General features: G+C 39.2%; 1 protein-coding gene across 2 annotated transcripts; it reads left to right on the top strand.

The window, feature by feature from the left end:
• Positions 1-49: 49 nt before the first annotated feature.
• Positions 50-17,033, top strand: lmx1al (LIM homeobox transcription factor 1, alpha-like). Of its 2 annotated transcripts, none has more exons than XM_061065314.1 (9): positions 50-770; positions 2,487-2,575; positions 3,367-3,556; positions 13,049-13,281; positions 14,037-14,200; positions 14,354-14,431; positions 14,524-14,644; positions 14,742-14,897; positions 15,422-17,033. In XM_061065314.1, the coding sequence occupies exons 1-9, from the start codon at positions 727-729 to the stop codon at positions 15,577-15,579; spliced, it is 1,233 nt and encodes a 410-aa protein (XP_060921297.1). In that variant the 5' UTR covers positions 50-726; the 3' UTR covers positions 15,580-17,033. The 2 variants fall into 2 exon arrangements, with proteins under 2 accessions (XP_060921297.1, XP_060921296.1); XM_061065313.1 differs by having other exon boundaries at positions 13,049-13,290.
• The last annotated feature ends 689 nt before the right edge of the window (positions 17,034-17,722 follow it).

Raw genomic sequence — 17,722 nt, 5'->3', positions numbered from 1 at the left:
GTAAACATTGCAGACACAATAGTAAAAGGTAAGCTAAATAAACCTCTAATTTCTAATTGGGTAGTTTTTGAGATTTGACTTTTCCTACTTCTAAATAATTATTTTCATTCAGAGACATGTGTTTCTAAGATTATGACAGCTTATAAAGTGAACCAACATTTTCAGATGTTTTGATGAAGCCTAATTATGGTTCACAGTAACTGCTCTCATCTGCATTTATCTTTGTCCCGTTCATAATGTGTTACCAGGATAAGACAGTTTGAGTGTTCATAGATTCTATTACATTTGTTAAGTAGTATAGTAGCCTAGTTGAGCATAGATAGCAACACGACGGAATTTACGTCTCACCTCAAGTCTTTTCCCAATCAAGTGCGCCCTTGGAAGTCTCCGTCTCCGAACACAAATGAAGAAGCTCATCCTCATGTGAGTTATCAATAGGCTGCATCATCGCTCATCTTCCCCCATCATCTTCCGCACCTTCTCCCTCCCTCTCTCTCTCTCTCTCTCTCTCTCTGTCTGTCCATCTCCTCCCTCTTTACGCACAGAACAGTCAGGGCGCACACACGGCTGGCACAGAAACACAGGAGAGACAATAGAGAATAGTTTGGGTCATCATGGTATTTGGATTATTACCGTAAGCAGCATGCGCTCCGGACTGTGAGATACAGGTGAACTAACTGAAAACGCCGCTGTTCTTCTACTGGACGAAAGTTCCCGCACGTTTTCATGTTGCCAACTGAGATTTCTGGAGGAGTGTGTTTCACCTCAAGGTAGGACTCTGCGACCCAAAAACAGGTTGTCAGAGGAGGCAAACATGTTATTTAAAAAGTATTTTATTTTTTTGCTCGAATTGAAGCCTTTGTGTTTCCTGCTCATGACTTGGAAAACATCTAAGAATATTTGTCAGGTTTCAGAAGATGCTCAGGAGAAATAAATAAAAAAGATGAAGTCACGGTGACCTTGCTACTTGATAAGTTATGATCTTAGATAATAAAGAGGATGACTGGTTTTATTACAGGTAAGGTTTCAGTCGGTGCTTCAGTAGCCTATCAAACACGATTTGGAAATCGTCCTCGTGGACATTATTTATGTATTTTCTGAGTTGAGTCCAAAACACACTGCTCAACTTTATACGTTTTACTTTGTTTTGGTGGAGAGGATGGCAAGCCTTTAAACTTAATTTAAAACAACACACATGATTATCAGAAATGACACAAATGCCTAAACATGAGAGGCTTCAAACTATGAAAAGCTCTGACACCTACAATACGGAGATTCTCACTGATCAATAGAATTTATTCATCCTCATATTACAATTATATTTCCTTTATTAGTCAATGAGACCTCAACCAAAGTTTATGACTTCTACTTAAACAGTTTTATTCCAGTAATCATTTTCAGGCTGTCAGGCTGTTACTCTCGTCATGTTATTACACGAATACGTCAGTAATCCATTCAACCCGCAATTAGGCAAATCATCCAATCAGGGTACATTTACATAATTTATTTCTTTATTAGATTTTTTAAATTTTCAACTGAAAGCGGCCATTCCCGTACAGTTAAGACTTTATTTTTTTATTTTATTAAATTTGAAAGAATCAGTCTCCAAATAATCGTATGGTAATAGTTAGCCTAATATTCTTCCAAAAATACCACTCCAAAAACTTTTAATTCATCCCCATGCTGTAAATATCATAAAACACGTAATAATTTAGCCAGCCTATTTAGTAAAAACGAGTCATGTAAGGCCACCACAAGTAAAACATGCCGGTAGAAAAATAAAGCCTCTGTTTTTTTTGTTTTTGTTTTTTTTTCTCATCCAATTTTGGCTATATTTCTCAAAACGTGTATTTTTGGAACTACAAAAAAAAACACGTCTGCGTGTTTTGAAGTTTCTTCTTGATGTTTAGGGTAATTTGGTCACATTAATAAACAATTGTACAAACTAAAATAATAACCTGAAATGAGCACAAATACACTATACTGGTCGTATTTTTTTAGAGAATGTTATAAACATAAGTCAAGATAATTCCAAGTAACTCAAATGAAATGCTATACTGAGATAATGCAGCTGGAAGCTTCAAAGGTAGAAATGCATATTGAAAATGTGTCATACACAAATTACGGGCTGTTAATTGTAGACCAATTAACCAAATATCAAAGTAGCACAGATTAATCTGCAAAGCTTTGTCATTTTTTTACATTATTATTATTTTGTATTTTTTCAAGGCATATGATCAGTATTTCTGCCTTTAAAATGTTGAATTTAATAGAAGCTGTTCATGTGTTGAAGTGTCTAACTCTGGATCAAAATGAAAACATCGCCTGTGTATTGTTGCATTTTCTGTGAAATTTGTGTCCGACGGATTATAGCCTATATTTGGCCTCATTGACTCCTTTTTTTCCTGGTAGATTTACTGCAATGGTACAGCACAAATGTTTGATAAGCATTGTGCTTTATTCATGTTTTGTGTGTGTTCCTGAAGCGATCACACTGAGGGAAGGAGAGAAGGGATGAAAACAGAGGAAAGCCAGCAGTCCTGTCTGCAGCAGCCTCCATCCTCAACGCCTTTCGGTGAGTGTTAAACAGCGGACAATTAGACCTAAATGGGAAAAAAAATCCTAATAAAACGTCCAAAATAATCAACACAGAAAAATGTAATCAGGATACATTTGAAAAACTTTTATCAGACGAAAAGGTCAGACTTCAATAATCATCCACAAAATAGCATAGCTCCAGAATATTGACGCAATAGAAACCCCTTTAAGTATAAATGTGCAGGATATTAGGAGAACATTTGCATCATATTAAGTCTTTACTACGTATCCATATGAATTCAGCATCATCATAGGCTACGGAAGTATTCCAGGGACATCATAATGCAGAAAAGAAAACGGCCTAATCCACAAGCGTTTGTTACGCTGACTAGAAAAATACAATTTATTTACAGTATAAAATATCAAATAAGACTCAATACATGTGGCCTATTGTGGACTTAATATACGTACGAGAGAGATTTAAAAACAGTAACTAATTTAGTGTGGTACGGCCTCTTGAGTAGGCCTTCACCTGATATGGGTGGTGTTGGAGGTGACAGCAGGTGTACTGTGCCAAAATGTAGTTTACACTAAAATGTGTCATCTATTGTAAAAAATAATAATAATAAAGTATTAGGTTAACAGCATGCTACATATTGCTCCAGTGTTTTACAGATGGCCGTGATGAAAACTTGGAGGGAGGCATTACTTCCTTTTGGGGAGGGGGTTACATTTAAGTGATTTGGACGCATAAAGCCATTTTAAACATCCTGTCCCTGCCTCTGTTAGTGTCTCTATATCACGCACTGATGATATGCTGCCCCCCAGGTCCGGAGTTCAGGGGAGGGGGAGAGCTGTGTGCCGGCTGCGAGGCTCCCATCGCCGACCGCTTCCTGCTGCGCGTGAACGAGCGCTCCTGGCACGAGACCTGCGTCAAGTGCGCCGTGTGTTTGAGTGCGCTCACCGGGACCTGTTACTGCAGGGACCGACTCCTGTACTGCAAGCACGACTATGAGAAGTAAGAACACACACACACACACACACACACACACACACACACACACACACACACACACACACACACACACACACACACACACACAGGCCCAAAGATGAAAACAGTTCTTATGAAATGCATGTAGGCCTATGTCCTCCTCGTTTTTCAGAGTTTTTGAATTTCCAAGATGTAGGCTATATTATATTTTTCTTAGACCCCTAAGTTCATTTTACAAGCTATCACTGTTTAGCAGTTTGCAATCTACTTTGGCTAGCTTGTGGAAAAGAAACGAATACCCATCAATTAGGTCCAACTGAATTATCCTTAGTCAAGTAGCCTAAATACAAAAGAAAAGAAAAGGAAAAAATACTGGAAAAGGGAGCGAAAGTCTGTCTCACTTAAAATGAGATTGAATGATGAATAACATCATTATTTGGACTAAATGTCTCACCAACGAATACCAGGCACAGTTTTGACAATGACAGAGCAAATGATTGTAGGTCAAGAAAGTATGCAGCGTCTTTTCCATTTTGTACTACAATCAAAGCTATTTTTTCATGGATAAAAATATAGTTTTAGTAGCTTTAACCAACTTAACTTACCTTACAACAGTTAATTTAACAATAGCAAAAACATTAATTCCAAAAATAAAATAATCTGATAGAAATAGAAACAGTAAAAAAATTTTTAGCTTTAATAATTAGCCTCTAATATATTATTGTATATTGTAAATAGGCCTATTAGATCCCATAAGTTCACCATTGTAAACAAGGAGAGCTTGCACAGGAGCATTACTCACAGTTCTATTTTAATTTGTCAAGATACTGAACATTTTTAAATAGTTTAATAATTTCTACTTTCATTTCTGCTCCATTGTACTATCGCAACACAAATATTACAGGTAAATATTTGACTAATTGTGTATGAATATATAGCTATACACACTGATGTAAAATCTACGGTACAGACTGTGTGTAAAAGTCTTTCAGACATTTATGAGGCATATCAAGAGGATTGCAGAGATTATTGAGGTTTCAAATGATAAATCAGATGTTGTCAGCACGTCATCCACCTTTAGAGTCGTTATTAGTTGCTTCTTTCCTCCTAAATTCCTATTCTAAACTTAATACATGTCAAGTGACAAATATCTGTATTTGTCTGATGGAGATTGTGTTGTCTGCATATAGAAATAAAAATATTGAGTGATTAAGAGCCATATCCATCAAGTTTATGTTCCCACCTTTGAATTAAAAGCTCTAAACACCGCTGTCCTGCTCTTCCATGCTGCTTTGTAATGGGATGGTCTCAGTTTGACCACTCTGCAAATTACTGCAAAAAAATAATTAGTTTATGAGAAGTGTGTGTGTGTGTGTGTGTGTGTGTGTGTGTGTGTGTGTGTTGTTCCTCCTGTTTAGTTGTTTTGGTGTGCGGTCAGTGGGCATGCCTGCAGTGTGAGCTCCAGGCATAGACATCTGAAGGACGAGCTCCGAGCTTGTTATCATTGTTTTGAAAAGTGTCAGACGGCATCCAGCAGCACAGACACTCCCACTGTACCTGACATCTGGAGGAGAGAGAGAGAGAGAGAGACAGTAGGATAGAGTCAGGGAGAGAGAGGGGGAGCTGCCTAAAGAAAGTCCCATTGTGTGACGTTTATCTTGAAAAATGAGTGGGAAACATGGAGGATATAGTTTATCAGAAATGAAGCCCTGGGTGCATTTTTAGTGATGGAATGAACCAGCGTATTTGCTCTCCTCGTGTAATGACTGTAATTGTAGATCCAAATGAACAGTCAGCTGTTCATTCACTATGGTGTTGATTTAGTCCCCTATACATTGCATGTGGATAGTTGCCTTGTAGTGCGAGTCTGTGCCAGACTTGGCACGCAGTACTGACTGTGACCTTCAAGCAGATCGGCAACAATGTCTCCTTGTTTTCCCTGCAGTCTGTCCATCAGTGCCTTACACCACGCACCCACACTCCCGTCTAGAGCAGGTGTGTGCATTGTAACAGATAACCATGTCCAAGAATCTGGAACGTGCAAAAAGTTTAAGGGGAAGATTTAGCCATCTTTAACTTGAAGCTTGGTTGAATTTAAGAGACAGTGAAAGATTAACTGATGATTTCTATGCACAGTGATGGTGCAATTCATCTTATTGTCTGAGTTTTGAAGAATATGTGGATAAAATATATATCACCACCATACAGCATATCTGTCTCAAAAATGTTGAATTTATTCTTTGCTTTGATTTCATCACCCAGCACAATCAGGCAGGCACAACTCTCCTCCATGTCCCTGGCATACAATAAAGGTCTCACAGTATAGGATTGGTATTTATTTCTTGTGTTTGGTATTCCTAAAAGACAATGTTGAAATTGAAAAACAAATTAAGAATAGTTTTTGGGAGATGTTCAAATACTTCATAATTATTGTATTCTGTTGAGGTGAAAACAAATAAGCCAATGTAAATGTCTGTCAATTCAAATGAGAGAACAAATCTAATTTTGAAATGTGACCCCTCCCCCAATCTGATTCCTCTGGGATAAATTGCCTTTAAGGCAAAAGTTTATTCAACATTTGCATGTTTAATGTTGTCAAAGGATATTTTTCCTCAAAATAATTCTGAGGTGATCGCTCCGATGCTCAAAAAGACAATATCCAAAAGACATCATAATGGTAGCTCTGAATTTATAATCCTTATCAAATGCCATTTTATTTAAGGACTTTAGAATTTGATGGAATATGGGTTGTAAGTCATATTTAAGGGAAGTAGTTGAAACTTAGTGAAATAAATAAGCAGGGACTCTCTGCCACTCATTATCTTTGTAATAAAACAGGAGGTATGCCTTCAGTTTAGAGATTCCCCTGTCTCAATCTGTTATGGTAATGAGGGGATTTAGACACAATTAAATGAAGTGCATCTTGTGGATTTTTTCTTTTGGATTTATTTCTGTGTTGAAACCTCAAGAAATTCTCTGGAACTCCGTCTTGTTATGGACCAGATGTTCAAAATGAAGCTTTAGAATAAATTTGTGGCAAGACCGCCTTCCATGCTAAGTTTACATCGTGGTGTTTTTTTGCACGGGTGCAATCCATCACTTATATTTTTTAAAGGTGCAGAATAATAATAAAAAAGGACAGGAAATCTGTGAATGAATTTTTAGAATTAGAAATAAATAGTGTACTGCATAAAAGTTTTAGGACAAGTAAATATCATACCTGCATGCTAATTTTAAGACAGTGAAATTACCTATTTAAATGCATGTATACTACCTACCATGTTTAGCATCCTACTGCCACATTTTCACACCTTCACACTTGTTATGGATAATGGTTTTTTCGCAAATCTGAGCAGTGTAAGGCCAGTGTTCCCCGGTCAATAGTGCTGAACTGGGACAGAATGAAGGGTAGTCTGGCTGTGTGAAGCCTGCATGGAAGCTCCCTTGTAAGCCCCATAAAGGCAGCTTCACCCCTGTGAAAAACAGGTCACCAGGGTGGATATTCACTAAACCTGAGGTTTAATACCTTCCTCTGTGGGGTGGAGGGCACTAGGTCTACATAGGTTTACAAACCCTGTCTTTGCAGACAGAGAGAGGCAGACCCCGGCGCCACAGTTCTAGAATCTCCCTCTGCTGACCAGGTAGATATATGTGAGACTAACACTGACACTCTCAAGTTACAGTGCATTTATGTAAGAGTCTTCCTGCACTAAAATATTGAGACTGAGAATGGAAACTGCATCCTCTACCCCTCTTCCCCCCTTCATACCCCTACCCCACCCACCCTTCCTCTCCCTGTCTCTCTATCCTTTACCTCGTTCATCACTGTCTGCTTTGTAATAATATTTCTCTATTCTAAACCTCATTTCGTTCTTGTTGAGATTGATGGCAGCCATGACACCAAACAGTTTATCTCCCCGTTTATCCCTTGTTTTCTCTTAATCGCCTCCCTTCCCTCAGCGCCTCTTTGTGTCTCGGGATGGGAACGGGAGGAGGAGGTGGGGAGGCTGATTGGGCACGGTGCTAATTACCCAGCATTCTGTGGCTGTCCTCTGATGACAGGCCTGACACTGGGCTGCAGGGACATACTATTAGAGAGAATTATGCAATGACATATCAGAAGGACAACAATCCCTTATCCCTGTCCCTAAAGATGAATGACTCAGTTCCTGTGATAACTTTGAGTGCTTAAACTCTCACTGCTTCATCAGTGATTTGTGAACTACAAAGAGGACTCAATATGTGATAACTCTATTGGAACTTAAAAATCAATACTTTTGTGCTTAATTTTGGAATTTTGTTGGTGGTGCTCATAAAAATCAAATGTTACATTCACGATTTACTTTATTTTCAAGAAAAATGTCATTTGTAAGGCAGCAGGAAATGCCATCTCCATCACCTTGCAAAATGAAACCAATCCACCTGCATTGCGAGAAATATTTAATTAAATTGGAACTGAGGAAGTTTTCCTTCAATAATTGAACATTTCTGTCAGTACAGTGCATTTCCATAAGAAAGTTTGTGGATCAATGTGTGTTTAAGTGAAACATGGCTGCATAGTGATAGGCTACACGTGAATGTGGTTATGAAACATTCAGACACTACTTCCTTACCCCAGAGTTTGTAACCTCAACATGGAACTCAACAGATGATGGTTGGAGATGATCCAGAGGAAAGGAAAGTGGGGATTTGGAAGTTTTCATGTTGCGTTGTGCCGTTGAGAAATATTCAGATTTTATGGTGTAAATGACAGCACATTAGGGATAAATCTCATCGATGGAGGACTGGTTTGAAATAGGACAAGGAAGGTAGAGATGAGGTGTCTGAGTTTTTGGGAAAGAAAAGAGCCACAGGGAAGGGCAGATTTTTGTCTCAGTGTATGTGTGTGAGGAGGGGGTGATATTGCCACTGTTTTTGCATAATGTGAGATGAGACCCCATCATCTTTCCTCCCCCACAACAATTTTATAACAGACAGCTAATAAATGTTTCATGGCAGAACAAGCTGCTCGCCTTGGCTTTATTAAATCTGAGATAATAAAAGCAGAGAGAGGGAGGAAAAAGAGGGAGAGAATAGGGGGTCGCACCAGAGAGGGAGAGATAGGGAGATCGGCGTAGACTTTTCTCAAATCGACCGGCTGTATCTCCTGTTTCTGGGGCAACGGGTCCCGCTGTCCCCCGCCACCCCCCTCCCCGTTGCTTCCCACTCCGCCAGAGACAGACAGGAAATGAGAAACGGGCAGACAGGATATTGCGTTCTGGTGGCCTGGGGATTAACTGTTTTATCTAAACTAACACACACACACAAACACACATCTATATCCTCACACATAGAATTCATTCTTGGTAGCATCAGGTGTAAATCGCACACACTCAGAGACACATATCATGCAGACTTTGTGCGCCATGCAGGTTTTTGTTGTTACTTTCAGAGGTACATTACAGTAGTTCCTGAATATTACAGACATCAGTGCTGCTCTCATGTAGAGCTGCGGTCTTATTACCAGTGTGAACAGTTTACAATCAGAGTTATGACATGTAACTGTATAACTGTGAGATTGGCTGAGGGTTTGTGCAGCAATGCCTCCTAAGATGTATTTTACACATTGCAGACCCTCATAGCCATTCGATTACAACTTTTACACAGCTTCATTGAGCAATATGACTGTTTATGATTTTACTGTATTGATGCATGGATGGTGCACAGATGAGAGCATCTGTCAGTGTTTTATTGATGTTTGTACCCAGGCACCTTATCTGTATTTACACAAACTGTGCATATTTGTGTTTATGTGTGCATGTGATGCTACATATATCCGTGCATGTGTGTGTGTGTGTGTGTGTGTGTGACAGTATTTTGTATATGTGTGTATTTGTGTGAGTGAGCGTCAGTGAGTGGTGGCAGGGGTAGTGAGTATCGTGGGGAATGCTGGGAGATTTTAATAACACAGAAGCAGTGCAGGGAGATTTAATAAAAGGAGATGATGTGATTACTGAACCCTGGCTCTGAGCCATTTTGCTTCACAGAGCAATATCCGCTGAACGTGCACACGCACTCACACCACCACACACATCCATACCTAAGAAATGGATACTGAACAGAATACAACTTAAAAAGTAAAATTGTTACATATCATTTGTTCTTTTAGCTTCAATCACATGAATCTTTGGATCCACCTTTGTTTTCAGGCAACATTTAAGCACACTCATGGTCATTTTGAACACGTTACATTTGTTGGAAACATAAGTTTTCACCTCCTTGCAGATTTGTTGTTTGCGAAACAGGAATCCATCTCAAACTTAACACTCACAATATGATACTATACACTTTACTGTTGCCTTGGCAAAATTTGTCTCCGACTCCAAGTGCTGCACGCGTTCACTTAATGTTAACAGGAGCACAGAATGAGACAAAACATAACAAAAATGGTCAAAAACAAACAAACACATCTAAACCACATAAGACAACATTTTTATTTTTGTGTGTGTTGTCTCTTTATTGAGATTGTGTAAGTCCTTGTGGTCATGGACTTTGTTGATTTGTGATGTGTAGATTATTTTTGTTAGAAAATGCAAAATAAAATATTATTAAAAAAAAGTGGAGCACAGAATGAGATACATAAGCCTTGAATTGGAAAGTGTTAGTCCTTATCTTTCCAAGTTAGGTTAGCCTTTAAAAGACAACTGTTAATTAATACAGCAAAAGGGGGCACTCTGAAAGCCTGTATTAGAAAATCTATAACTGTAAAACTAGTCATCATTTATCAAAGCAAAAACAACAACTGTACTGGCTCTGAGACACTTTTTATTTATGTAATCATTGTGTTTTGGTCTGCACAATATTGTTCTTGTCAGAGCTCAGATGCTAAACAATGCCACATGACATAGCTTAAGGAGATGAGGAAGTTCAGTTTTACTGTTCGTGTACAATATAACAAGAAGGGAAAGGGTTAATTATATCCACCCAATACTTAACATCAGCTCTTCTGCCTTTACATTTGATCTCATAATCGGTGAGCTTGTAATTAGTTTTGCCCTGTAACCCCACAGAAATCCTTAGCAGGAAACTCAAAGGTGCCTGCAGCCAAAGTTCCCGAGATTTTGTACAACATGCACACAAGCTCACAATCAGAGGTTCTTCTGTCGGCTTTGTAATTCCGTACATAGGAATATTGCACACTTCATAAAAGGAAGGCCAACTGAATCCAAGAAATGTCTTTCAAAAATAGCTTTTCTGATTAATTGTCTAAATTCTATACCTCAGCTGTTTAATGTAAACTTAATTTTATTTGTTTGTACCTGAATTAAAATGCAATTAAAAAAACATAACCTGTTTTGCACATCGGTTTCATCAACTTTTCAACTGATGTGCTTTAATAGTTACTGTATGTGTCTAGAATCCTTGCTTTATTTACTATTAGATACTGCATAATATTGTAAATACATATAAATGTTTTGTGTAGTTTTTCAAGAAGGGTGCCTACATGTAGAGAGAAAAATGAATACAAATGTATGTGTGTGTGTGCATTCACATATCAATCCCCCAATCCACAAAAATAAACGAGTGTATACAGTCAAGATTGAATACATTTTTAAAATTGGTGTAGAACCTTAGTTTACCTGCTCTACAGCCGTCAGGTCTCTGTGGTTTATTGGAAGCTGCACCCTGGTCAGGGCCCGTGTGAATAATACTTCTATTAGAGGGATTAGATTGATCTACTTACAGACCCCCCTCTGAGGCAGTTGCCCCAAGTTGCCTTCATTTGCCATGTTGAGTAAATTCCTACCGTGCTGTGTACACCCCGATTAGGGAGTGTGGGACTTAACCACCAACATCATCGGTCTTATGTCAAGCAATTCTGTGACATTTCTGTTCTCTTCCTTTTTGTTCACATTGAAAGGAAGCATTGAAGAAGTTTGTGAACAAGAAGTGTGTGTTTTGATGGAGAGTGAGGCCCAGCCGAGCAGGCAGGAGATGCTCTCTCCTGTTTTAATATGTGTAAGATGGCAAGTTCTGTGGTTGATGTGTAGTTTTGAAAAGGTATTTAACAATGTTTCAATCGGGAAAGAAAAGGTGAGCAACCTTTTGTAAAACACAAGGTCCTGTCACAATAGATCGGCTTAGGACTGTTAATGAGGACGTTTGTGTTTGCTTTATGGTGTCAAGTTAGCGACACTGTCATTTTGGGAATTTGGGAAGTGTTTGGCAGATGGATTGAGAAAGATTAGCTGTAGCAGCTGCGTTTGGGACAGAAACACAGATTAGGAGCTCTAATGTGCAGACCTGGCTCCTTCTTTACACTCCAGATTTGGGCAACAACACCTTCCTATCACTCGGTCAGGGACCCAACACTTCTGCTTTGTCCTTTCCTCCCCCTGCTCACTCCCCTCTCATCCTCCCCTCCTTCTCAACCAGGTTTGTGTTTTTTTCTCCCTTATTTCAATATTCACTGACCTTTCCCTTTCTTACTCCTAGTAGATGAATACTTGGTAACTCTTCCTGGAAAACTTTCTGCTGATCATAGGTTGCATCACTATGTTTTTGATGGTTGACTGACTGATATCAGACTATATACTTATATTAGGTGAGTCTGTGCACATGCCTGTGCGTGTGGATGCATGTGTGTGGGAGAGTCTGTGTTTTTGTGTGTATGTGTGTTTTAGTGTGCATAAGTGAGAGGAGAGATTAACCCCATGCTATCCCCAATCCCTGGTTATGAGTTTACAGCGTCTGTCTGGCCATTGCACTGTTTAAACAACAATCTAATTAATCCTGTCTTTATTAGTTTCAGTGAACTGGGGAGGCAGGCTGGGAGGGCGTGAGGGAGAACTGGGAATGCTGGCAGAAAATACTTGGGAGGGAGGGGGAGGAAACCAAGTGCAAGAGCAGGGATTTGAGAGGAATTTAAAGACAGAGTCTTAGGCCCTGCAAATGGAAATGGGGGTGTTAAGAGATGGTAAGGCAGGAGAGAAGCTGAAGGGTTAGAACATCTCACAGGAGGAGAGATTGAGGGACAAAAGGAGGAAAGTTGTTAAGGGGAAGAAATGGACCTAACAAAGACTCCATATTAAGCTTATTTCATCGTGTTAAATAAGCACTTACAGATTGTGGGTGTAATATGGGCATACTGGAGTTCATCCCATTAAGCAAAAAATGATTTAAAAGTGAAAGACTTACCAGGCAGCTCCTTTTTCATAAGCTTACTACTGCCACCTACTGTAATGAAAGGGAAAAGAAAGTATGTTATAAAAACGCAGACGACTGTTATTTCCCTCAGCAGATGTTCACCTTGTTGCTCTGTGAATTGGGTGATGTTTATACGACCTTTAATTAAGAGACTATGCTAATCTGTAGAATCATTTGAGCTGGTTAATGTATCAGAGCTCCTTGTCTATGCCTTCATCTTTAATTACCGTTCACCGTCTATGCCCAATTCTTTCTCTGAACTCCATGACTCCATAGCTCCACGTTTTATCAAGGTATCCCTCACATATAAATCTTTCTGTGCACCTCCAGGCTGTTTGTAAGGAAGTGCAGTGCCTGCCTGCAAGTGATTGGCCGTTCGGAGCTGATAATGCGTGTGCAAGGCCAGGTGTACCACCTGGGCTGCTTTACCTGCTGCGAGTGTGAACGCCGGCTGCAAAGAGGTGATGAGTTTGTGCTGAAAGAAGGCCAGCTGCTCTGCCGTATGGACTATGAGAAGGAGAGGGAGATGCTGGCCGCTATAAGTCCCACACCGACTGAATCAGGTAAGGCAGGTTGGTACAATGCTGCTTTGGCTGAAACATATGAATGAACTCAAAATGTCAAGTTCTTCGACATAGTTCTATAAGCAAACTCTGTTACATTCATCCATTAAGCATATTTTTCAGCAAATCCACTCTTAATGACATTCCACCACTTCAGACCAGTGAGCAGATCCTGAAGGGCAAATGTAGGTTAAGGAACTTCCTTTCAAACTGCTCCTTAGTTCAGTTAATTTATGATTAACTGAATATAAGGCACGCCGAGTAGTTTGCTGACTCAATAAATACTTGAACAGTGAGACAATTACATACCAAAAAACTGCTTCATAAAGGCAAATTGCTGACATTAAATTAAAATTACATTTTAGATAGCAGTGATAATAAGTCAATTTTCCTAATGCTTTGATAACCTTGGGTATGTTTGGCCTCTTTAAATTCTGGAAATTGTCTTTTGCATATATAGCTGAACTTCCTCTGAGCAAAAATAACACGTATTTTTAATATCTTAACTCTAGAAACAGCTGTTATCCAGAGGTTCTGAGAGGTTTATCGCTAGCCCTTTACTAATTTTTTCTACTTCTATGCTATTTTTTTTTTCCCCCAACACACCCAGTTAAATTTATTAAGTGTAAACATGACAATAAAACAATTCTGATTCTTACTTACTTACTGTCACGTCTTTTTCAGCTAGAGGAATAAAATCATACCCTTTCCTGCAAGCTGCTCTGACTGCTTTATTGTCTGCTCATCTTGTTCAGTAAAAAGTGAGGATGAGGACGGTGGAGGAGGCTCCGGTGGGGGGAAAGCTGGTGATGAAGGCAAGGAGCACAAGCGTTCAAAACGACCACGTACCATCTTGACCACGCAGCAGCGCCGTGCTTTCAAGGCTTCCTTTGAAGTGTCCGCTAAGCCTTGTCGTAAGGTGGGTGGGATTTGTTGTCTGATTATGATGTCATCCAAAAACAAACAGAAAATCCCTGCTTTAAATACATTATTGTTAATGGGCTTAAAAATTAAATAAAATAAAATAAACTTTACCCTTTTTCTTTTAATTATGAAAAACTCTTACCTCTAGGTGAGGGAGACACTGGCTGCAGAGACTGGTCTGACAGTCCGAGTTGTGCAGGTGTGGTTTCAAAACCAAAGAGCCAAGGTGAGAGCTTACATATTTTCTGGGGAAATGTTCAGTTTCACACTTTATCAGAGAGAGAATTCATTCAGACAGTGTGCGTTTTTGTGCTACAGATGAAGAAGATAGCTCGCCGACAGCAGCAACAGCAGCAGCAGCAACAGGAACAAGAGCAGCTGGGAGGGACCCGGAGAGGACCCAGCCGAGGAGGCCGCCAGAGCAACGATGACAGTGAGGGTAATAACACAGTGCTTACTAAAGTTCAGAATAAAAAAAAATCTACTGATTAGAAGAAAAAAACAATATGACTAAAGGGATTCTCATCTTTACAAAGATGGCTCTAGTACCCATGGCATGGATGGGATACTGGGGTATCCCTCTCTGCCACGTCAGCAACTACTTGCTCTGGACCCAAACATCTATGGTGGAGAGCCTTTTCGACATGGACTTACACCACCACAGCTGAACGGCGAGCAGCTCCATTCCTATGGTGAGACAAGAGGTCAAGGCTGCAAGTTTAAAATAAAAACCTCTCCCTTCAAAATTAAGAATTTGATATTACCTTCCCCTATATTCATGATAATTGTATCACTTCTCAAGATGCAGATATTTGGTAGGTTAGTCTTCACAATAGCAGTAAAGTAGACTGCAGTAGAGTTGATTGAAGCCCTTTACACGATAGTCAAACTATTGCACAGCCCATTATATTCTTTCCTATTTCTTTCGGAATTGTACAGTTGGGGGTAGAAAGGGAGAAATGTAATATTTGGATTTCAAAGAGTTGCTTCATGTAGCTAAGCACATAGGAAGATGTTTGAAGAAAGTTTCCAGTTGTAAGGAAATTACTTGGATTATACTACAGAGAATGAGGGAGGTTTGTTAGGTCCTATGGCTTCTGGGTTTACGGTAAAAAAAAAAAATCATCCTTAATCAAACATTATTTTTTATGCTTTTCTGTGCTTTTTGTACTAATCAAAGACTTTTCCACTTTCACATTTTTTTGTTTTACCGCAGACTCAGAGACAGTGTTCCATGACCTGGACAGCGATGGCAGCCTTGGTCACCTTGGAGACTGCCTTTTGGCAACAGGAGATGGCAGTCTCCTGGCAGGGCGGGTGGGAAATCCCATTGACCGTCTCTACTCCATGCAGAACTCCTATTTCACCTCCTGACCCTTATAAACTACCACCCTTCCCCTCCGGTTCCACCTTTCACCTCAGAGATGCAGCTAACGGAGTCCGTCCATCGTCATGTCTGTGGGACCACTCTCCATGAGAATGCCTACACCCAAACACACGTCAGAGCTTTTATCACAGGGCAAAATCATCCGAGGTCAGGCATAGACACAATAAAACTTTGAAGCAGATTAGCATAATGTTTCCATTACTATTCCTCGATGAGAATCACGTGCTGGAAAACAGACACTGTAAATGTCAAAGATGTGTAAGAGGACCTAGATTTCTCCTGTTGTATTTATGTAATGTTAAACAAATTTCATAGCACTTTCCAACAAGAACAGACAATTATCAAACACTTATATGTATATCATGCATTACAGAAGATAATTGATTGTTGAAAGTGAATTCCTAAATCAAGTAACGTGTATTTAGGTTTCTCAGCAGGTCTTACAGAAGCTGAGGGTCTAACCTAAATCCGTTAATTGCATTTTTTTTGGGACAGGACTAGTGATTAGTTATTGTGTGTGAAAGACTGCAGCGTATACAATTATGTATATGGATTGGAGTACTTTTTTGCTCTCAGGTTAGTTTGTATAATGTAACCTGGGCTTTCTCAGGATAATGTGCTGGATAGGATTATACTTTAATTTACCCAATAACTCAATGATAATAGATCACAAAAAGGGAAAATCTCTCTATTTAAAATGATGAACTACATGCTTAGTTTTTGTTAATGCATGACATGTATAATGTGGACCAAAAATGTCTTCTTTTTTTAGCATTTAGTCAATACAGGGTCTTTTGAAAAGCCTTAAGTGGACACAGGGTTGTATAAGTTATTCTAACATAAGCCTTCTTTCTTTTTTACAACTAAATAAAAGAGGAGCACTGCAGTTAAGATGACCAATAGAAATAAAATGCCCAAAAGTTAGGACACTGGGTACATGATCATGTACTCAAAATGTATATGTGAGTATGGCTGTGGTATAATTAATTGTAGTCACTTTCTGTAATAATTTCCTAATCAAGCATCTCAAGTAAGATGTTAGGTAGACATTTTGTACATTCTTCTGTGATAATCTGCAAATATTTAAACTGTAGCATGATGTTTATGTGTCACAAGATAGATCTAAAGGAACAGCCTCTAAAGTGCCGTTGGATGCAGAAGCATCAGAAGAAGACAGACTCATAATACGGTGCAGAATAAATTAGGGTGATACTTGTTTCATGAAGTGCCATTGATCAGCTACAGCTTGTGAAATTCTTTCATGGCATTATGTTAAACTCTATTCCCTGACTCATGGTATTTTTACAGTGATATTTTTGTGAACGTAACTTATTTGTGAGGTATTAGGCAAGTTCCTATCTTATGTTTTTTGTTCAGTGACTGCTAGGTGATGTGCTTTGAATGTAATATTGATGTATCTTCAATACAACTTGCAGTTTCATCTTTGGAGTGCACTTTCCTTATTGTCCTATTATGATACAAATCTCATTTCCTCGCATGGTTTAAAAGAAAGAAAGAAAGAAAGTTTTCCTTTCAGTAACCTCCATCAAAGCTTTAATAATTGAACCAGAAAAGGTATGTTCTGCTTAGTGGTCACAGGGCTCATAACTCAACATCCTCCCTCCGTTTCTCTCACTAGTTTTGCTGATTAGAAGTGGAGTGCCTCCTACTTTTCTTCCCAGAACCCCTATTTATCGGTCATTGACTAGGCAGGAGTGTCTGTGTGGGAGCAATACGTTCACATTTAATATCTGACTCTGACTCAGACCTGGAGAAGGCAAGGTCAGGAGGGAAAGACACATGCACTAGCAAAATCAACAGGATGACCAAACTGGATAAGTAGTACTGATGCCAATTTTAATGAGACTGTTCAATAATCATCAGTAAAAAAAGAGATCCTTGAATACAGGCAATAAAACTGTTATGAGCAGTTATTAAATACTCCTAGCTCACTACCAGCCTAACTCACAGTGCTGTTGCATTAATCTCCTACATCTTTGTTGAAGAAAGACAAATGGTCACATTAAGTTACACAGCTGTAATCAAACAGTAATTGTACATAAGAAGGCACGGGCTCATTTAAAAACCCACCCATCCGTGCTGCTGGGGCTACAGGAGTAACTCGCAGAT

This window comes from Labrus mixtus, chromosome 20, assembly GCF_963584025.1.
Source record: "Labrus mixtus chromosome 20, fLabMix1.1, whole genome shotgun sequence".
NCBI classification, from domain to species: domain Eukaryota; kingdom Metazoa; phylum Chordata; class Actinopteri; order Labriformes; family Labridae; genus Labrus; species Labrus mixtus.
This window is presented reverse-complemented; position numbering and strand designations above follow the sequence as displayed.